We start from the raw sequence: 23,073 nt of genomic DNA on the forward strand, positions 1-23,073 counted from the left end.
AACCTATTATAACTAATATATTCCTAAGAAGACATTTCACAAAACAAACATAGGGTTAGTTAATAATTTATAGGGTAAAAGACACTTACCTCCCTTAAAATTTCAAAAATCCAGTACAACCTTCCTTGACATTTGATTTCCAAAACACTTATTCCCCTCAATAATTTGTCTTTTCGCTAAATATAAGGGGGAGTTTTATGTCTTTTTGACAACCCATAAGGAAGACCGTGAAATTTTTGGAATCGTTCGGAAAATCAGGAGAGCTCCTATATTTTTGCCAAACCTAAAAGGAGGTCAGGACTTTTACCCTAATTTATACTTCCATTGATCATAATTAGCTGTAAATTTAAGGAAACAATTATTTTTCAATGTGTAAAAATGAGGTAAATGATTAGTTGTCGACTATAATTTTTATTTTCATCTCTAATTTCTGAAAAATTGTAAAAAGACCACCATATTTTTCAATATTCCATGACTTATATGAAAAACTTCAAAAAAATAAAAATAAAAATAAAAATAAAAAATTTTTCTCAAATTTCCTATGCATAGTTGGAAAACGAACGTTTTATACTGAAAAACAAAAAATATATACAATTTCTTAGAAACACATATCATTAAATTATCCTTCCTCAAAACAGTTTTATTGACTTCTAACGAAGGGTAAACACCAAATTGTTATAAGGCTAAATGGATAATCTCTGCAAACTCAGAAATGGATAATTTTTCTTCTTGAAAGAGAATGAAGTGGGCACACACATCACAAGGTTGAACTTGAACCCAATCCAGCTTGTCCAATGGAAGAACCCTTGGCAGGTCCACATGTCAAACACCAAATGGCTGAGGCCACACCCAACTTATCCAATGAACAATATGCAGATAAGGTGCTGCTCCTCCCTCCCTAATCACACCCACATCACAAAAGCATTACACACCTTATTCAGCCATTCATCACCTCATTTTGTACCATTTTGGTGGCCAAAGGAGTAGTGCTAAGAAGACAAAAGGCATGGCACAGGCTATGGCTTCAATGGCTGGTCTCCGTGGCACCTCTCAGGCAGTCCTGGAAGGCAGCCTCCAGTTCAGTGGCTCCACCCGCTTGAGCGCAGGCTGCAGTAGCTGGGCACCTGTGAACCGACCTAGGTTCATGGTCCGAGCCCGGCAACTCCCAGCCGAGCCCGAAACCAGTCGTCGGGCAGCACTTGGCCTCATCGCCACCAGTTTGGCATCCGGCTCTTTTGTTCAGGCAGTGCTTGCCGATGCCAAGGCGATCAAGGTGGGCCCAGCACCCCCTCCCTCTGGTGGACTGCGTAAGTCTCCAGCCATTTCTCTTCTGCACCAACTGCCAACAAGCACGGCAGTAGAGTAATGCAGTACTGATAAAATTCCTTCTCTTGCTACATCTCTAATTACGTGTCCTATAATTTTTACATTAATTTCAGATGAAATGATTGTATCTCAGATAACTATAATTTGGACTAAGTTATGAAGTAATATATGAGACTAAAATAACTTACATAGAAGTATAAAAAAAATAAATGAATGTGAATTGACTCTTGGATGGTATTTGACATGCCTGGCGATATGATCATGGCACAATATATATGGACTTGGGCAGCCGGAACTCTGAACGCTGATCAGCCAAGAGATCTGGACCTGCCACTGAAGGAGCGGTTCTTCATTCAACCACTGACTCCAACACAGGCAGCACAAAGAGCAAAGGAGTCAGCCAAGGACATTTTGGGTGTGAAGCAATTCATAGAAAAGAAAGCTTGGCCTTTTGTCCAGAATGATCTCCGCCTCAAGGCCGAGTACCTCCGGTATGACCTCAATACAATCATTTCTGCAAAGCCCAAAGATGAGAAGAAATCACTCAAAGAACTCACAGGAAAGCTCTTCCAAACCATCAGCAATGTGAGTACATCATTTAAAGTACAAAGTTTGGCACAGAAGGAACACTGCTAGAAAATTTTAGTACATGATGAAATTAAGTGAAATTTTTTTGTGAAGTTTACACTAACATTTTTTTTTCTTTTCCCAATGTTAAAATTCAACACAGTTGGACCATGCCGCAAAAATCAAAAGCAGCCCAGAAGCAGAAAAGTACTATGCAGAGACTGTGTCCACCCTGAATGATGTTCTTTCCAAGCTTGGTTAAGAGAAATCCATGCATGCTAATGTAAGCTTTAGTTTTCAATCAGTGAGACACTTTGTGTGGATGCTATTTAAAAGAATCTAGTTGCAAAGAATATTTACCATTTTATTTTTCACATTGCGAGATGCTTTTTATCCAACCTTAAGAGAACCAAGCTAAAAAATTGCCATGTAGTCTTATAAATGGGAGACAATTGACACTATTATGAGGATATATATCGAATCAAACTTTAGTACAATGAAAATTATCATACAAATGCTGTGATAGGTATCCATAAGAATTCTGGTAGCCACTAGTTACAGAGATGCTTCATGAGCAGGAATAACTGAAGAATTTCATGATTTTAGAAGAATTCTCAGGTCATGGTACAACTAGATTTGTGATGACCCCTCATGTAAGCAAACATAACAGTATCTGTTAGGAAGACAGAAACCAACTGCTATCACATTAACTAAAGAAAAATGCAAATCAACTGCTATCACCATAGAAGTTGCACATTATTTATTTCCTCTTATTGGGCTAATAAAGGTATTTTTAAGTATAATAGTACAAGGAAAGGAAACTGCATGAGAAACTGAACAATCCATTTAGCAAAGAGAGAGAATAAAAGTAAAATACAAATAAACAGTTGAACTAGAGCAGATGATAACTTGAATTTGAATTCAATTCTGGTTTTCCCTGATTGGGTGCATGCCTCAAAGTTACAAAATAAATGGGCACTAGTAAATTGAGCATGAATTCGATATCCCTAAGGCTTAAAGCGTGTGTCTTTATTTCCTCGGATTGAACAATAATTTTGAATCTTCATCTAAAACCACGACCCACCCTGTAGAGCCAGAAGAGATATAAGTTTAAGAAGAAGAAGAACAAAAGCAGCAGCAGCAGGAGGAATACAGAACAGAACAGGGGCGAGAGACAGAATAGAAGAGAGATAAGAGAAGGAAGAAGGAGAAGAGAGGAGGAGGAAAAAGAAGGAGAAGAAGAATAGCAGAACCTGGGGGAGAGAGAGAAAGAGAGAGAGAGAGAGAGACAGAGGGAAACTGCAATCTGATTCAAAAATAACTGTACAATAACTTGCATGTCCAGCACTTATACCACTAATACAACTAATATATATTTACAAATAGGACCCAACTAAACACATAATTACAAATACTTAAATCCCTAAAAATACAAAGAAGTCTTTCCTAAACCTACGCCTAAAATACGTGTGCCAAATGGGCAGCCTAGGGGTTATCTGTGGTCCTCCATCAGTTATCCATCATAATCTTGGTTTTCTTTTGTACTCTTCCAACACAAAAAGAAAACATTAAACACTCCTACCATTACATGATCAGCAAATGAAAGATGTCCATTCCAATCTATAGCCCAGAAACTTCTACATCTGAGAACAAACCCCGTGGAAAAGGTATACTTTTGTGTCGTGCCTCCAAAAGATACTACTTCACCATTGTTTGATTTAGCAACAATTATCTTGATAAGCTGTATAGCACCTGTCGCCACAACTCAACACTATCATGCAATCCTCCAATTGTAAGAACTTCACAAACTTCATTGCTAATTTCTTCTTTATTGTCACACACATATATCAGTAAATAATTACTAGCGGATAGTATGAACAGAAGGTGATGCCAAAGCTACCTCATGGGAATCAGATAAATCAAGTACTTGGCAGTTGATATATAGGTTGCAGAATAAGTACTTGTATGAGGCATTACATCACAACCATATACCAATTGGAAATGTTTCCTTCAGGGGCCTTGTTTCTACAGGCAGTTCCATCCAAACAACATCATGAAAATAAGAGTATGATGAGCAGCCTAACTCAGAACTGCTTTTGACTGAAGTGATCTTCTGAGTTAAGTCCAACCACTCCAATGTCAAAGAAGCTATTGATTCTCAATTTTTTTTTTGCGTGGGGAGTGGGGTTGTGGATGGGATTGTCAACAGAATTAAAAGGAGCAACCGATCAACAAAAAAACTGCATTTCAGTGCAAGAAGTGTTCAGTACATGTCCTCGCTACTCAACTTGTTGAGAAGTGTTTAAGCCATGTCCAAATAAAAAAATAAATCAATTAATTTTCCACACATGTTGGACACGTGTCGGGCAGGTGTCGTTATCTAGCATAGGCTCAGTGTTTCCTAGGTTTGTGAGAGAAACAAAACTTGCACCCGAGTCTTCAACACCCACTTTAAGGATATAAAAGTAGAATGCACTACAGAATATCAGATCATGTGTAACTTGTTAACACCAACTTTAGCACCATTTCCTTTGTCGCATAATTCCATGAGAACTAGGAATGATATATCCTAATATAATTTGCCTTCTCAGAGTTAGATCAATACTTGAAGAAAAGAACCAGTTGGGGGGTGGGAATGGGATTTAACAGAAACCCACATTCCAAAGCAAATCATTCATTCATTACCCCAGACTCATTCCCTGCATGTGCTAAATAATATTGTTTCGATTTTGGCCTTTCCAAAATGCAATCTTCAAATAACTGGATAATACCATTTTACACAATGAAGATCATGGATCATTGATTTTAGCTTTATCACCAAACAGCAATTTTATTGCAAAATCAAGAAGTGTTAAGGTACAACCATATGTTGCCATAGGCCAACTCTATCATTGAGCCTAACCCTAGTTTAATAGGCATTTCTCTCCACCAAACTACAAGGGAGAACATGTGCGGTTACAAGCATGTGCAGAGAGAGAAAGAAAAGGAGGCATAATTTAAGAGACGAAAATTGTGAAAAGAAAGGAAAGTAAAGTTTCATTCAATCAATTCAATTCCCATTCCCGTATTGGAATAAACAAGTGCTTTCCTTCTTCTCCTTTTTTTTGGGGGGGCGGGGGGTTTGTTTGGGGTGTTAGCCGACATTAGTTTTCTTCCCTTGAAAGTTCCAAGCTTTCCATAAAGTAAATTATATGCAAAACAAAGTTTCCTACCACCCAAATCTACTTCATAGGCTTATGCTTATTCAAGACACCTTGGCTAGAGAATAATCTCGGGAAAAAATGGTTTACACAGATTTACCAAGCCACAAATAGTGATCTCTTGTCCCCGACTTCATCACATTGAGAATTAGAGGAGACAAAGAAACAGGTTTTCAGGGAAGAAGCAATCAATTCGTGACAAAATCAGGCAAAAGCTAAAAATTACAAATGACTACCACAAAGTACAAACTACAAATTTGGATAAAAGCAATTATACTACAATGTTGTTACAATATAGCATAAATGGCCAGTGGGCAATAACATCAATGATACAAATTGAGAGAGAAAGAGAGAGAGAACCATTCTTAAAGACTTAAACTTACAATTTGTTTTTTTTTTTAATTTTTGCACGAATGGGTACAAGAAAAAAATGATCTATCCAAGGCATACAATGTTCTCGTAAATGGCCAGTGGGCAATAACTTGTACGATACTAGTTGATGCATTAGGCAAAAATTAATATATGAGAGAGAGAGAGAGAGAGAGAGTACCAGGACTACTGCGTTTGAGATTCGAGAACTGGAGAAGCTGGGGAGACACTTTGGACGCAGAGCAGCGGTGTTTGTGTTCCTGATATTTTAGACGCCCTTTACGTTGGAAACGACACCGTTTGAAACGGGACGCCATTTCAAACTTCATCTTTCGGCCGAGACGAACATCTTGCCCTTTTGGGCCGAAACGCCAAGACCTCTAATCACCGTCGAAGTTTATCGATTCCTATAATCGCTTCTCCTGGTCTGTTAATCGTACGGCTGACAGCTTGCCTCGCAAGGAATCTCCCATGTAGTCGCTCCCACGGGACTTCTCTGACTACCCAATATATAAATTGTGACACTGCCTTCTCGGCCTCCATAAACCCTTCGATCTAGGCAAAACCCTAGCTCCAAAAATCCCAATCCCTCTCTCCCTCAGTTCTTGTCAATGGCACCGAGCCGTGTGACGGAGCAGGAAAAACTGGTTGATTCTTCTTCAGAGGATGAAGAATCTCAAGAAGAAAACGAAGAGGAATTGGAAGAAGAAGAAGAAGAAGAAGAGGGAGAGTCCGAAGAAGAATCTGAAGGAGAAGACGCCGCTCCAGCCCCAACTCCACCTCCGAAGGCTTCTCTAGATAAACAATCTTACTCCAAGAAGCCAAGCTCTGTTCCAGTTGCTCAAAAACCGTCTTCGTCTTCTGAATCCGACTCAGAGTCCGGCTCTGAGTCCGATTCGGAGCCCGAGCCTTCGCCGGAGAAACCTCGCCGTTCGTCCGTCACTGTGGATTCCGATGTAAAGCCTTTGGCTTCAAAGCCCATGGACAACAAAGAAAAAGAGACCACGAGGACGACGAAGCCCAGATCGAGGCCTGTGGCATCGGACACTACGCCAAAGCGTAGCGCTTCTGCTAAGCGGCCGATCGAGAGCGCTATCGATGCCAAGGGCCCGAAAAGGACGAGGAAGAAGATTACTGATGAAAATGCAGAGGAAGACACAGGGAAGAGGTCGAGGGTTCTGTGGAGCGGAGAGAATGAACATGCTCTCTTGAAGGGGACGAGTGAGTACATAACGAAGAAAGGGGTAGATCCCTCCTCCGACATGAACGCTTTCCATGATTTCATGAAGAAATTTCTTCAACCCAATGTCACGAAGATTCAATTGGGCGACAAGCTTCGCAATTTGAAGAAGAAGTACGAGAGCAATGCAGGGAAGGGGAAAAGAGGGGAGGACGTCGCCTTCTCAAAACCCCATGAACAGAAGACCTATGAATTGTCAAAGAAGATATGGGGAGGTGGGGGTGAAAGTGTCAATGGAGCCGAGCAGAGTGTGGTCGATGGTAAGAGGCAGAACTCGAAGTCATTGGTTTCGCTGTTGAGTGATCCAAGAGAAGCTAGCAAGACGGGTGATGAGGACGATTCAGTATCGGCCCCAAGCTTGACCGAGTATCTTACTTTCGCCAAGAAAGAGGGTATGAACTTACAAGAAGCTGCTATGGAGAAGCTAGTGGGGCTGTTGGGGAGTGGGAAGTTGGCAGAGTTGGATGAGAAGTGGAAGAAATTGCAGGTGGCTGAGATGGAGGTCTTCTTGATGAAATTGGACTTGGTCAAGGAGCAGACAACGGCGATAATACAGGCCTTAAAGACATCAAAGTAGGGTTCCGGTGAGGCTATCCATAGCTGATCTGCTTAAAATGGAGAAGGAAAATTTTTGGGAAGATTATCTTTTATGGATTTTATGGATATTAGTATTGCCTTTCATCTTTTTTTACCCTTTATATTATGTTATTTTGCCTGTAGTATGAATCCATGGATGGACTCTTATTGCTTTTGAAGAATTGGGTTAGTTGAGGCTCTAATTCAAAGTCGTGCTGCTTAATCCTATATGAATTTTTTTTTTCTCATCACTTTTTTGTCATGTCATTGCGTGATTGAAGGGTTGCTAACTTGCTATAATGAGTGTTGCCGCTAGCTAATAAAGATTGAAATTATTTTTTGAAGTATAAATTTGTGAACTGAAATTTGAAATCCTAAATTTAAATATTTTTTTTGTTATAACTTTTTAAATTTACATAAATTTAAGTTTAAAGTCTAAAATTTTCATACTATTTAGAGGGTTAAGTATTTTAAGAATAGTAATTAGATAAATACCCTTTTGCATACACTTGAGCTTCATGGGCTTTTTGCATACGCTCAATCTTCATGGGGGTTTCTAAAAATCATATATTTATTTTAAAGAAATAAAGGGTAAAAGACCGCAATTCTTTTATGAGATTTTAAAAATACCAAAGCCTATATAAACTTGTTCTTAAAAAGGTTTATTTTTTTATAGAATATAAGGGGAGATTTGTGTCTTTTTTACAATCCTCATGATAGATTCTTGGAATTTTTGAAATTTAATCTCTAATTTTTTGAAATATTTGAAACAACATTATTTTTTTGACAAAATTTAAGAAGGGTTAGTGTCATTTGTTACATATTTCAAATTTAGATAATAGAAATATTGATTTTGTATAAATTTTCAATTTTTTTTAATAGTTTAAAAATTAGACCTATATATGATTTTTTCTTTTTAATATTAGAGATTTAGATGTATTTAGGAATAAAATATAAGAGCAATAAATTGATACAGCATCAAACAGTTGGACCTCACACCATTCTTGTGCATTATTAATTATCCAATTTACTATTTGTAAAGTAATTAATTATTAATAGTTACAAAAATATTAATTTAATTATTATTAATAGTTAGAAATTAAATTATGAATTTATGAAAAAATTTCAAAATATTGACAATTAATTTCGAGTGAGTTTTTAAAATACAATCATTTTATTTATACGTTTATAAATTTATTTCCATTTATTGATAACGGTTATAGAAGTTATTAATTCAACTATTATTAAACCATTCATTTAAGTATTACTATCAAATAAAAATAAAAATAAAATTGTAAATTTAAATTATAAAAATATCAATTTAATTGTTAATAATTATGAAAAATGCAAATTAATTATTATAATGATTACAAAAAATATCAAAACATAATATTGATGTTAAATGTACAATAGAGAGAGGGTTACAAGATTGTAGATAAAGATATACAATGGATATAATAAAATTATCATAACTGAATTGAACTTTAGCTCTAGTGGTTCATCTCCTAGCGCCCAAAGAGAAGATCGCGCTTCAATTCCTCCAAAGGGTGGTTTAAGTTGGGGTAGGGTTTTGGATAAAATTTACATGTAGGGGTACTTGTACATAGTCATCAGATAAAGATTAAAATTGTAATGGTTATTATAAAAGCACACTTACCATGTGTTTTTTCAAGCAATTAGTTCTTAGAGTGGGAATTTGGGATTTGTAAATGTGTGAGCTGCAAAGATAGGGATTGCAAGAATCACAGAAATTATAGAGGAGGGAGAAAAGAAGGAGGTGGAAAATTTTAAATTTGAAGAGGTAAGGAAAGATAGAGAGGGGAGAGACTATAGAGAGAAGAGAGTGAGAGAAAAAGAAAGATAGGGAGGGAGTTACAAGTCATTGGAGCCTATTTAATAGTGAGATAGCTGCATCATTTGTAAAGTCATTAAAAAATCTCTTATAAGATAGACGATACAACAATTTATACTCATTTTAAGTCAAACTTGAAATTACAATTACAATCCAAATTGTGCCCAAATCATTGTTACCCTTAATTTACATGGTTACAAATCATAAATTTAATAATAATTCTAATCGAGTTACCACACATTAATCAACATAATTATTATAGTTGACTCCTTGTAGTCTCGTCTAGGCGACTATTTACATTGATGACCAGGTGACATTATTGATAACTAGGCAGTCATATATTGTCCAACAACTGGGCAACCTTTTGGAGTTTTTTCCCGTTTTAACTTTTTTTTTTAAAAATATATTAAATAATACCTCATTCTGGGAAGTATTTCCCAGAATGACTCTGACGTAATCTCGCTACTCCAAGTAGCTAGATTTACCACATGTCAAGTGGAGAATTATTTTTCTAAAAACAAATCTTGCTATTCGGAGTAGTGATATTTTACCAAATCTTGCTACTACAAGTAGCGAGATTTTCCACGTGTCAATTTAAGAATTAGTTTTGTAAAAAAATATTATTTAATATCTATATTTAAAAAATTGATAAATAAGGAAAAAACTCGGTTCCTTGTGTTGTGGTGTTTTTTGGTTCGTTGGATGGATCGTCTCAGGTGGATAGCCCCAAAATGTGTAGAGTTGGATGGCCCACGTCAGCCCAGATTTGTCAGTATCTAATTGGACAATATCAAATGGTTGACAGAGAGCTTAGTCTCTTTGAACGGCAGCAAATCCCAAGATGGGATTTAAAATTTTTTATAGAAATAATTACTAAATATGTTTATATACATTATATTATTTTTATTGCTTATTAGTATCCGTAGTTGATGGATGCTAGCAAAAATAGGATGGTAGGAAATAATTGCTATATGCAGGCTGCTGTGCATGCTCTGCAGCAACTGTTCAGAATTCTGACCTACAGATCACATCCATTATAGTGACATGCACAATAAAAATGTAATTCACCTTTTTAGTAATTCATTTCTTAAAAAAAAAAAAGTTTCTTTAATAGGGAGGCCTAAGGGTGGTTATCGCTTGAGACTAATTAAGAAAGAGGGAGAGGAGGTCATCTGTAACACAATTCCTTAGTCCCAATTTTAAGTCTTAGCTACTTTTAAAAATAAAAATAAAAAAATTAAATCTAATTTTGTTGATTTTAGCCTATTTTTTAAAAATATCTTTACTCATATTAATATTTAAATTAGAAGGATCCGACAGTTTCATTTATTAAGTCAAATGACAAAAGTACTTATCATAGATAGTGCTGGATATTGGGGATAATAATAATAATAATAATAATAATAATAATAATAATAATAATAATAATAATAATAATGCAATTATAATTTTACAAAAAATTCATTAATATTGTATTGCTGCCCCCTTATGTTTTTGGATCCATTTAAATGTTTATTAAGATCAGGCAAGACAACAAAATTAAGAAGTGTATCCTCATTTCAAAATTGTTTCATATACTATTCAAAATTTTGAATTTAATATTTTTCATAACAAATTTGTATGATATCCCCCCCATAGTACAAGCATCAAGTTATCTTTTACTTTACAAGCCAAGAATTAATTAAAGTATTATACAATATATATTGGAAATATTTTTTACCCTTTTTATAAAATATTAAAACTCAAATCCATCTCTAAATTCCAAAATTATGATTTATTTTAATTTCTCTTTTACCTACCTAACTCCTAATCTTTCAATTTTTCTTTTTTAAAAGATTCCATAATGATAATGATAAATTACAATAAGACACGTAAAAAGTGAATGCTTAATAAAAATAAGTTTAACAAAAACTATTGTTTAATAATTTTTTTTCGAGGGGATTTTAGAAATTAGCTCAGCACTCATATGCTATATTTGTTAACATTTTTATTCAATATTTTTATCTAATTTCACATTTAATATATTTAGTAATTATTTATATAATAATTTTTAAATCCCATGTTGAGATTTGCTACCGTCCAAAAGACTAAATTGCCTATCAGCCATCTCATATTATCCAATCAGAAGATGAAAAATCAGGGTTTGGGGCTGTCCACCCGAGACGATCCATCCAACGAACCAAAAAACACCACAGCACAAGGAACCGAGTTTTTTCCCCATTTATCATTTTTTAAAATATAGATATTAAATAATATTTTTTTTAGAAAAATAATTCTCAAAATTGATACTTGACAAATCTCGCTACTTCAAGTAGACAGATTTGGTTAAATATCACTACTCCATACACTATATAACAATCATACACTATAAATATATATACATTAACTATATTTAATTAAATAGGAAAATTTTTATATATTTTATTATTGAGTAGGAAATATTTAAATGTTATGTTCCATTTATTACCGCTATCTGTAGCACAAAGAGAGTCGATGATCCATCAATTTATCATACTGTTTTTTTGATCAAAAAGTAAATATATTGATCAAAATGAGTATTTACATGGAACACTGGGCAGATATAGGGGGGGGAAATGAACTCCATCAAAATTACAAGCAATAAAGTTAACACTCAGGATCTTAAGAGAGCCTGAACAAATCTAGGGACCTTTTGGCCTTGTACTGTGTATATATGTTTCTAAATGGTCACAATCAACTCCATTGGAGATATGAATTTTCCTTCAAACCTTTTCCTATTTCTGGCATTCCATATGAGATAAACAGTAGAGGCCAAACCAACTCTCTTACCAACCAAAAGGAATAATACAGGTTTCCTTCAAACCCAATACGCCTATCACAAGTAGGTAGTTTCCTTATAATTCCCAGCGAAAGAGTGAAAGCATGTATAGGGGTATTTCCACTCTTCCAAACCACCATGGACCAAGGAACCGTAGTTCCTTTAGTTATCCAGAAGTTATAGCAAATGAAAGAGCTAGAATGATCAAGGTCCCATTCCTCAAAAAGCTGAAACAATGCATCCAGGTGGTTCGCACATCTTCACATAATCTGATTCTTAATTCTAATGAGCTTTTTGTATAGTGAGAATTCATCATTTGATATCCTGGCCTCCCACAGACTTGAACCTTTCAGGTAGATTTGATTGATGCATTTGGACCAGACAAAGCCTTTTTAGAGTGGATATTACAGAGTGTTTTTGTGAGCAAGGAAAGATGCCAGACTTTCAGATCCAGCACACCCAGACCACCTATCATTTCACATTCCCTCTCCTTTCCCATCTATAATTTCACAGTCCCTCTCCTTTCATTCAGTAGTAGTTGCAGGTCACCATCCGAGGGATTGTCGTGCAGTTTTTGTTGGGAGAAGTGGGATGCATTAAGAGCCTTTACAGGTTTTTTTAGGCCCTCAGATCCCCCAGAATCCATCTCTGATTAGCAATCACCCTGACCAATTTGCTCCAAACCGTACCATTTGTCCAAGTAAGGGAACACCCTAATGATCTCAAATCAGATAGACTAGTCATTACTCCTCCAATGACTACTACAATTATACTTATGGAGTCTTTTGCTCATTTCAAAACTTATTGTTCTTGATGTTGGGAATTAACATGAAATTCCCCAAGTGTCTGCGAGGAAGAAAGTATCAAAAGCTGCAGCATAGAAAAGTCGTTAACTGTTACAGAGATATCTGATGGGGAAGATGAAAACGATGATTTCAGCGATGAAGATTTTAAGGTGGATGTGGTAGCTGGTCGCCCAGAATATGGAAAGAATGGGGGTAGAAGAAAACAAGTAGCAACAAATGCTAAATCGACAGCAACAGCTGCATGAAAGAAAAGAGGACAAGATAATAAGCAGCAGCCTCAGCTAGTAGGCCAGAAGCTGCTGACGGACATTTTGAAGCCTGCAGAGAATCCATGTATTTCACCAGAGAAGAAGAGTAGTTCAGTGTTCGGCAGGGTAGGTGGTAATGAAGAGAAGGCAGCGAGTAGCTGAGAGAAGGTGAATTATGATTCTGCTTCTCCTTCAGACGACAATCCCCCTTCGGATTGTCTTTACATTTCCGAATGTTAAACGGTTTCACCCTTCATGAATCCTACAAAATGTAGAGATTTGTAAATTATTTCCTTCTTCTATGTTATTAACATGTTCTAGCATATAGAGTTGGGACAACACTGTCCTGCATTTAATGTTTTTTAACTTTTACTTCTTCATCATATATGTATCCATTATCGATAGGAGTTAATAGAACTTCCTCCTTTACAGATCATAGGTTATTATTTTTGTCTGGCTCATGTTTAACTTTCTACATTTTGGATTGTCATTACATTTCTGATTTAATGATTGGTTCTATTGTGCCTTTGCTTAGCATTTGGTTTGTGCATTCAATGATTCCAAAGTATTCCAATGTTTTCCCTCGTTTAGTTCGAATTCCATTATCGAGAATAAAGATTTTTCATTGAAGCTGTTCATTCATATCTAAATTCGCAACTTGGTATTAATTAACAAAAAATCTTAATTTATATTTAAAATAATAATACATACCCTCCTTTCCATATCAATCTTATTATGAACAAAAGATTAATGCTCTATGCCAAGGAATCTATTAGCAATATGTTTGTGGTCAAAACATTAAAATTCTTATGTTTATGAAAATTTTGTATCTTCAGTAACACAATTCTGAAGCATCCGAAAGTCGAAGGATACAATGATGCCACAAACCAACTGTTGTAGAAATACAAATGGCTCGGTATACACTTTTTAGGATTATATTTTTTTTGGTAGTTCTAAAGATAAATCATCATATCATACAGCTCTTTTATTGAGTATACATTTCAACCCTATTCAAGTTGAATTGCACCTAATTGAATTCTTTCCTTTTTCCCCGGGGGCCCGCTTGGTGTTACTTTCAATATTGTGAAATTAAAAGTAGAAATAAAACCTAAGAAGCATACATAGAGAGACTAAATTATATTTCACGTTACATTCACGAGATTTGTATACATTGAACCTATCAAAATACTATACTAATTTCGGCAGAGTCCTGTTTACAAATTGAGCATATCCATCCACGCACCTGTGCAAATAAAACATTATTCAAATACAATTGATACCAGTATGTTCACAACGTTACATTCACGAGAATCGTATACATTGAACCTATCAAAATACTATACTAATTTCGGCAGAATCCTGTTTACAAATTGAGCATATCCATCCACCCACCTGTGCAAAGAAAACATTCTTCAAATACAATTGATACCAATATGTTCACAACGTTACATTCACGAGAATCGTATACATTGAACCTATCAAAATACTATATTAATTTCGGTAGAGTCCTGTTTACAAATTGAGCATATCCATCCACGCACTTGTGCAAAGAAAACATTCTTCAAATACAATTGATACTAGTATGTTCACAACGTTACATTCACGAGAATCGTATACATTGAACCCATCAAAATACTATACTAATTTCGACAGAATCCTGTTTACAAATTGAGCATATCCATCCACGCACCTGTGCAAAGAAAACATTCTTCAAATACAATTGATACCAGTATGTTCACAACGTTACATTCACGAGAATCGTATTCATTAAACCTATCAAAATACTATACTAATTTCGGCAGAATCCTGTTTACAAATTGAGCATATCCATCCACGCACTTGTGCAAAGAAAACATTCTTCAAATACAATTGATACCAGTATGTTCACAACGTTACATTCATCAGATTCGTATACATTCAACATATCAAATTACTACACTAAATGATACCTGCTTGTCACTTTACCTATTACTGCTCTATAGATTCAGAATTAAGAAAATTACATTATGTACAAATGATACTCCAAACAATTACATTATGTACAAATGATACTCCAAACAAGTAGAAATAAAGGACAAATGATATATTCTATACAAATAGATGCTGTACAAATGAAGTCATTAATAAATACATTATGCCCAAATGAATAATGAATAAATACATTATGTACAAATGAAGTTGTAAACATATATCTGATGTACAAATGAAAGTATGAACTAATTAACAAATACATATATCGCCTACTCGGTACCGCATGGAGGTCGTCTCCGGTGTCGGGGTGGCTGTCGTATGCGTCTGCCCTCACCTGGCTACTCATCCGCATATGGCGTCCGGTCACGTTGAGGGGCTACATGTCTGTCGTCTCCACCCATACGTACTGGATAATCCCCCTCTAGGTGAAGCGGATGGGAAGCTACGTCATATGTAGTCTCTATACGAGTCCGAGCTGGCAACTTGGGTGCGTCCACCTCCTCCGCATCGAGAGGGTTGTCTAGTAAGTACGACATCGACGGCGTCGCGGCAGAGTCAGATCAATAATCCGCCGGTCTACTAGAGGGTCCCGCAAAATCAGCATCTTTCGATGGGGCATACGGTGCGGACGGCCCAAACACATACTCCTCATGTACAATGGGCCGTGAGAAGGCTGGACTCGATGGACGGCTGGAGGTAGTTGCTCGACCCCCTCGTACTGGAGCTGCTCGACCACCTCATGGGGCCAGGGGCCGGCGTGGGGTAGGGATCCGTCGCCCGTCCTCGTAGACAATGTCCAAACCAACTCTCGCTAAATCGCTCACAGCGGGGTCTGATGATAGCGAGTCGACTTGGTGTAATACGTCAGCCTGCAGCATACGAAAATAGTGCTTACAACATTGAACTACTAATGTAAACGGTAACAAATTAGGTATACGTTTGAGTAAGCGTACGAGGCTCATGTAGACTGCCGCAGTCCTATCTATGAAGTGACGTGTGATCGACCTGTACCACGCGTAATACGGATCCTCCGGACGCATCGGGCCATCTGCCCGCACTCCCTCGATGATGTACTCGCGCCTATGTCCCCACATACTCACGTACATGGCGTGCTCCGCAGCCCAATCTGTGTTCCCCCAACTGCGACCATCAATCTCGTGCAAGTCCTCCCCACGTACATCGACCCCTGAGGTACAGAAGCGCCCGGGGATGTCCTGTCGAAAGCCAAACTGGCGCATCACTCGGTCTGGGGGATGCCACTCGACAATATGAAAACATCTGAGTGGCACTCGGGCAACCCAGAGGTCCGACCCAACTGCATACCCAGTTGGTAGGTCGGCAACAATGTCATCAGTGTAGGGCGCCCATACGAACTGCGCGTATACATATAGTAAATGTCAGAGGTGGGATGGGAATATATGCAAATATCGAAAAATACTATCAATACACATAACCGAGACTACCTCGTGCTCCCGGTGCATGTCCGGCTCGAATCTGTACCAGGGCAGTGTGTGTTGCGCAACATTAGGCGCCAACAACTGATCTCTCCACCTGTACACAATGAAACGTAAGTTAGTAAGGTGTAACCACTAGTACGTACTACAACTGAAGGAAATGATTTTAAGTGGAGTTACCTCCACGCGAGTGGAGCTGGGTCAATCGGCTGTCCGTCCTCGTCCCTCTGAATAAGATGTCGGACACCGCGGCGCGTAGGAGCTAACGACGTGAATCTCTCCCACGCCCAAACTTGCAATAAGCGAAGTGCTCCTCCGATCTGTGAGTGCGGCGCGACACATCTCCCGGTATAGCCAGGCTAACGTCGCAGCACCCTAACTATAATGGCGTATCTCTCCTCGCTCCGTGAGCAGTGGAAGGAACATCAAGTGTGCGTAACTCCCCAATAGGTCGCAGAACAGCGTCCCACATATCAATCGCAGCATGTGGGCACGTGCGTGACACACTATAGTGTGATCATCAGCATCAGCCGGAAGCTGGCGAAACATCTCCCCCTCTAGAAACTGCATGCGAATGCAGGCACCAACAAGCTCACCATCTGGAGGCACCACTCCTAACAATCTCTCGCACATGTGGCGAAGTCCTCCCCCCTGACCGACGCCTCCATCCTGTACTGGTCCAGCTGTACGACCAGTGACGGGCAACCCATCAATCGGTAGCTCGAACAACACCGCGACATCCTGTAATGTGATAGTCGCCTCCTCGTGATGCAAGTGGAAAGTGTGTGTCTCTGGCCTCCATTGCTCGATCAACGCAGTCACAAGATGCCAATCCAACTGGATATGGCCAATCTAATATATCCCATAAAAACCTGCGTCACATATCCAATCAATAATGCGAGGGTCTGCTCCTATCCTATCCTGTACGCTTTGACTGCCCCCTCGACAATATAATACGTCAGCATGCGAATCGGTCCACCCCCGACTGAACTGGTGCCGATCGCCCATACTCAGTACAGTAGTATCGGATGACCCTAGATCGATCCTGCAAACAAGCTAGAATATTGAAAGCATTAACATAGAAATCATAAGAATTGAGTATCTATCCCCGGTGCTTTGTATGGTGGAACCGAACAAAAATTTCAGGGTTTATCCTATATGTCTACAAATGAAAATATCTCACCAAGTTTTCATCTGAACATACACTATTCTCGATTGATGGACACAGTGACTCAATTGCTCATAGACAAATTGAGCGTGGAGCATTCGCGTGTTCACCGAAAAATGAAAGCGGTCTGAGGATTTAACATTTGGAAACAAATTGTTCAGAAGGAAGGAGTAGAATGGCAGCTGAAAACTTGTCGTGACGCGAGGAGTATGAGTACGCAAATCCCAGATAACCTATAAGTTATAGGTCAGTGCGAAGGTCCAGCTGCATCCCCAGGTTAGGTCCTTCTCGGACATCTTGTGCGGTTATGTCTTTCTTGACGGCATATGCTACACGTGATATGTTTCCGACCTTCCCGAGCATCCATCTCGTTATGTATACATGAGCTCCTAGGCCGACCTTTATGTCGAGCGTATGTAGGATTTGCCTGCAAGTTTGGCAACGAGCAAGTTGGCCAATATGCCTCATGCATGATTGGATAAAATTCGGTAGCATATGTTGCATAGTGCTCGGCAGTGCTCCAATATGGCTCAACAAACTGGCTCGCATTTAGCCGTGTCTCGGCACAGGTTGCAAGAAGGTGCGAGCAAGGATAGTGTAAAGATTGCCACTTCCCGCAGGAGCATTCGCGCCTCTAGATGCTCAAAGTTTGGACATTGTTTCCTTTATGGGGTCCCCGCTGCGCGGTCGTGATGCTAAAAGTACCCCTAGACCGGTTGAACGTCGTGACTCATTGTCCGGTCACCTTTAGCTTCCTTCTTTCCATCGCTAGCAATATATGCGGAGTTAACGTATTTTCTCCAGATATTGCGTTACGAGCAGCCTCCTGTCGGTTATTAAAGTAATGTGCAACGCGATAAAATGTTAATTGCACGAGAACCGTTATGGGAATGCTACGTACGCCTTTTATGACGGCGTTGAAACATTCGACCAGGTTGGTGGTCATGTTTCCATACCTCTTTTCACCATCGTGGTACTGAGTCCACATATGAGGAGGGATCCGATCGAAGAACGACTTGGTTGGCTCTCCACCCTCATCGAATATCCTCTCCATCCAGGTGTCAAATTTTCTCACCTGATGCTCCCTTCCCGCTCGCTCAGCCATTCGCTTCATATTGACACTTCGCATTTTCATATTAAAGTTGCTCACGACATGTCGAAGGCAAAATCTGTGGTGCGCACGTGGTGGTTGCCAATCAGGATTGTGCTACATCGTAGCGATAATCCCTAGATGTCGATCTGATATGAGGCAAATGTCATCCCTGTCGGTAATCAAACGCAGAGAACACATAAACCAATTCCATGTGTCGAGGCTTTCCTCTTGCACAATAGCGAATGCAAGGGGAAATATTTGCCTATTTGCATTGGGGCACGTCGCAATAAGGAGTTTGCCCTTGTACTTACCGTACAAGTGTGTCCCGTCCACACATATAACGGGAGGGCAGTGACGAAAACCTTGAATAGATGCTGCAAATGACCAAAATACAGATACGAAGGTTGCGCTGTTAGTGCTACCTGGAACCGGAGTTGACCTCCACCTGACTATAGTCCCAGGATTGTACGCGCGCATTGCTTCCATCCACTTCAGTAACGTTTCATACGATTTCTCCTAATCGCCGAAGACTTGGGCTATTGCCTTTTGTTTGCCCAACCAAACCTTCTTATAAGAGATTGAATACCCGAATCGACGATTAATGAACTCCTTTAATGTAGCGATCGATGTCAACGCATCTCCCCTGATCATATTCACTATCTCTCCAGCAATGAGGGACGACGTGATTTGGTTATGGTCCTGCGATATAAGTTCATTCAGACACATATGCGGACCACTATATTGGGTGATTTTGAAAAAACGGTGTATCATCCGATACATGGCACGCAATCTCCACGGGCAATCGTGGTCCTTACACCTAGCAACCCACAACTCAGGAGTATATCGCACCACATGGAAGTCATGGTGGGTGCGAGCGTGATATATTAGCACTGCGGCGATCAGCTGATCCTTCGAACCAAAGAGCATCCCCTTACTCAACTCAAAGGATTCTTCCCAACGAGTGACGCGTATGGGAAGCTCATCGACCGCAGTTAAATCTGCAGCAGCTAGGTCAATATGACAGTACATCGGAAGCTCGCCGATGAATTGCGCGTCAAACGTTGCGTCGTCCGTGTCATGGTGACGTAAGTTTACATCATCGGGGACATCATTTAAACCTTCACCCATTTCCTGCTTGTGCATGTGTTCGTCTTCAATATGACATCGTTCGTAATGTTCATGCCCTCGTCCAATGCGTCGTTCGCAATGGCAAACAACGATGCTGGTCCCGCACTTGGGACGTCTTCGCAACCTCCTTGCGGAAACGTATGAGGAACAGGTGCTTCGTACTCCGATGGCTGGAATGACGATCCCGGATATTCGTTAAAATCGACCGTGGACATAGCACGAACCTCCCCACCAACATCGACCTGATGTGTTTGTTCGATGTCTTCACCGACTTCATCCAATTGCTCCGCGAGCGCATCTAGTTGCCTAACTGCGATTACACCCACTTGAGGAATGGTCTCGACATACAATTGCATCGTTAAATATGTCTCACCGACACAGTGTGCGTCCAATACAATGCGCAACCCATAATCATCTGATATCCGAACAGCCTCATAGAACGCTGTATTATTTAACTCTCGCGCAGGGTATCTTGCGGTCACCCGCAATGCATATTGATCTGGATCAATTTGCAAATATTTATATATCTTCGTATATAATTTACTTAATTTACACCTACGGCCAATTCGAATAAGTCGAACTGGCCGACTACTATACCTAACACCATCTAATGCGGTTATAATGTTCCCCCCTATATATAAAAAAATACCGTGACTGGATCACTGCTTGAGCTTCCTGCCATTTAGATCAGCGATCGGGAAATAAAGAAAACCTACGCAAGACAAAATTGTATGTATAAGTGATGTGTAAATGAGACGAAATAACTAATAACTATAAACCAAATAGAAGTATAGAAATTCTAATGAATGAATGAACTTAGAGTTTGGACCTAACTTTCCCACCAAGAAAATAAATAGATGAATTCAACGTCTATGAATAAACAACATGAATATGTATTGATTTTCCCCATATGACATATACTTCGGATTTTCCCAAAATTGTAATTCAACTTATAATCCAAAGAACTATGAAATGGTGCTCTTAAGAGTAATTTTTCCAAAATGGTACTTCGTACTCTGCCTCATTATGGGTTGGGTTGCCACTTATTTTGAAGTTCAATTTTGTTAAGTAGCCTTTTGAGGATTCATTGCTAATCCGAACAGCCATACTCAAAGGAGTTGAAGGGATCTTTTAGAAAAATGTTACTTAGGACGCATAACATCCCGATTCATGGATCGTCTTATGGCAAGTGCTTCAAAATGTGAACACTACATTTATATCGATATATTGGTGAAAAATACATAAATTCGGGGAGGAAAAAACTCATTACTACTCTCCTCTAATAATGTGACCTTTTAGCTATCATTTCTACGGTGTTCCCAGTCAACGTCATCGACGGTGACTAGTCGAGGCCGGCTTCGCCCTCGTACCGTTGGATCTTTAATGGTGCTCTGTCGATTGTGGCCTCCTCAGGCACCCCCCACCCTAGGATCTTATACATATGGGGCTTGTCTCATAATGAATTCCCCACCTTATCTACTCTTACTTCCTTTGGATATTTTTATTTATTTATTTTTATTTTAAATATAATTTTTGCAAGTTTCAGTTTTTTAGTGTGATTGGTGAACTAAATTATTAGGTAATTTTAATAAAGTATATTAATTTAGACAAAGACACTAATCTTCCCAAAAATTTGATAAAAAGACAATCACATATCGTAAGGTTTCAAGAATTTTAAATATTATACTAGGGGTTTTAAGAATTTGTAGAACGTCCGCTGACATTTCAAGAATTTTAATGATCTCTCTTGAGATTTGTTAAAAATGCACAAATCTCACTTTAAAATTTGCAAAAAGACAAGTTTTTTTTTTTTAAGATAAATTTCATTTTCTTTTGACAAACATCAAATGAGGTTTTTAACATTTTTGATACTTTAGGAGATGTCCGTGACATTTTTGAAATTTCAGGAAAGATATTTGTCTTTTAAGCAAACTTAAAAAAAATGAATATCTTTTATCCTATTAATTATTGTATTCTAGTAATCATAAGAGAGGGAGAGGGGACTTAATCCCGTCACTAGGACCTCTTATTTGACAATAAAAAATTCACAAATGATACTCCTTATATTATAGTTATAAAGTTCTATTCTAATCTATTCCAAATGTTTCAAAAATGCGGTTCAACTTGAACTTTATTATGTGGTTGGTTCAAAGTATGAGCTTGATTCATTAGGAATTGAAACTAAAATTCAAGGAAAACTAAAGCTTGAAATTAAATATAAGAAACATCAAAGGCACGTGTATATATATACTCTATGCGTTATCTATGAAATATGTCATAGGCATTACATTCTTAAATGAGCTATAATTATTAAAGTTTGTGTAGGAAATAAAATAAGTCAAAATTTAAATTCTAAATTTCGTTAACTCATAGAAAAGTATATGCACTTAATACGATAAATGACAATACAATTTATAATTACAATGTGCACTCACATTAACTCAAAGCATCAATTAAAACCATACAATTTACATGTTCTTGAAAAACTTTAGTGGATGTGCCCAATTATATTAAAAACAGTAAAAGAAAATTCAAGGATTGAGTAACAAAATTTCTCATTTTGAAAGTAAAACATATGATCTAATTAAAATTGTACAATTATATTAAAAAGAGCAGAAATTCAACAAATTTAGTGAGTGGAGGAAACTTCAACAAATTTTAGGGCAGGAAAGATAATGCATTTTACAATGAAACAACAATCCAAAAAAAATAAATAAATATTGAACAACACTTTGAATGGAAAAAATAAAATATTATCGGCAAAAAATTAAATTCAAATACCAAAACAATGAAATACAAACCTTAAGAGTAATGTTTATCCACAAATCTTTCAACACAAATCACAAACTCTGTCTCTCCGATTATCAAAGCTTTGGATGAAATAAAAATAATTTAAAAATCTATGCACTAAACATGGAAAACATAACTTACCCCATCTCCTTATATAACTCTCGATTTGATGAAGCCCGCAATGGTCACCTGCTCCGGAGTCTTCTTTCAACGGTAACCTGCTCGGCTCTGCAACAGGTACTCTGTTCACGCAAGAAAGGAAGAAGAACGGGCGAGGTTATTCTGAAGCAAATCTCGCTACTCCAAGTAGCGAGATTTGCCACACGTCGAAAGCCGGGTGGATGGTAATTTAAATCTTGCTATTCGAAGTAGCGAGATTTACCACGCGTCAAAAGGCGGTTGGCAGAACATTAATTATCCTAACAAAATCTCGCTACTTGGAGTAGCGAGATTTACCACGCGTCGAAAGGCGGCTAGCAGAGCATTAA

The 23,073-nt window shown here is 38.1% G+C and overlaps 2 protein-coding genes across 2 annotated transcripts; both read left to right on the forward strand.

The window, feature by feature from the left end:
* Positions 1–612: 612 nt before the first annotated feature.
* Positions 613–2,267, forward strand: LOC131154481 (oxygen-evolving enhancer protein 3, chloroplastic-like). The gene is made up of 3 exons (XM_058107281.1): positions 613–1,307; positions 1,616–1,911; positions 2,057–2,267. The coding sequence occupies exons 1-3, from the start codon at positions 1,007–1,009 to the stop codon at positions 2,153–2,155; spliced, it is 696 nt and encodes a 231-aa protein (XP_057963264.1). The 5' UTR covers positions 613–1,006; the 3' UTR covers positions 2,156–2,267.
* A 3,311-nt stretch (positions 2,268–5,578) lies between these two features.
* Positions 5,579–7,526, forward strand: LOC131154479 (STOREKEEPER protein-like). The gene has a single exon (XM_058107280.1). It carries the CDS (start codon positions 6,074–6,076, stop codon positions 7,277–7,279), a length of 1,206 nt encoding a protein of 401 aa, XP_057963263.1. The 5' UTR covers positions 5,579–6,073; the 3' UTR covers positions 7,280–7,526.
* The last annotated feature ends 15,547 nt before the right edge of the window (positions 7,527–23,073 follow it).

This window comes from Malania oleifera, chromosome 4, assembly GCF_029873635.1.
Source record: "Malania oleifera isolate guangnan ecotype guangnan chromosome 4, ASM2987363v1, whole genome shotgun sequence".
Lineage (NCBI taxonomy): Eukaryota > Viridiplantae > Streptophyta > Magnoliopsida > Santalales > Ximeniaceae > Malania > Malania oleifera.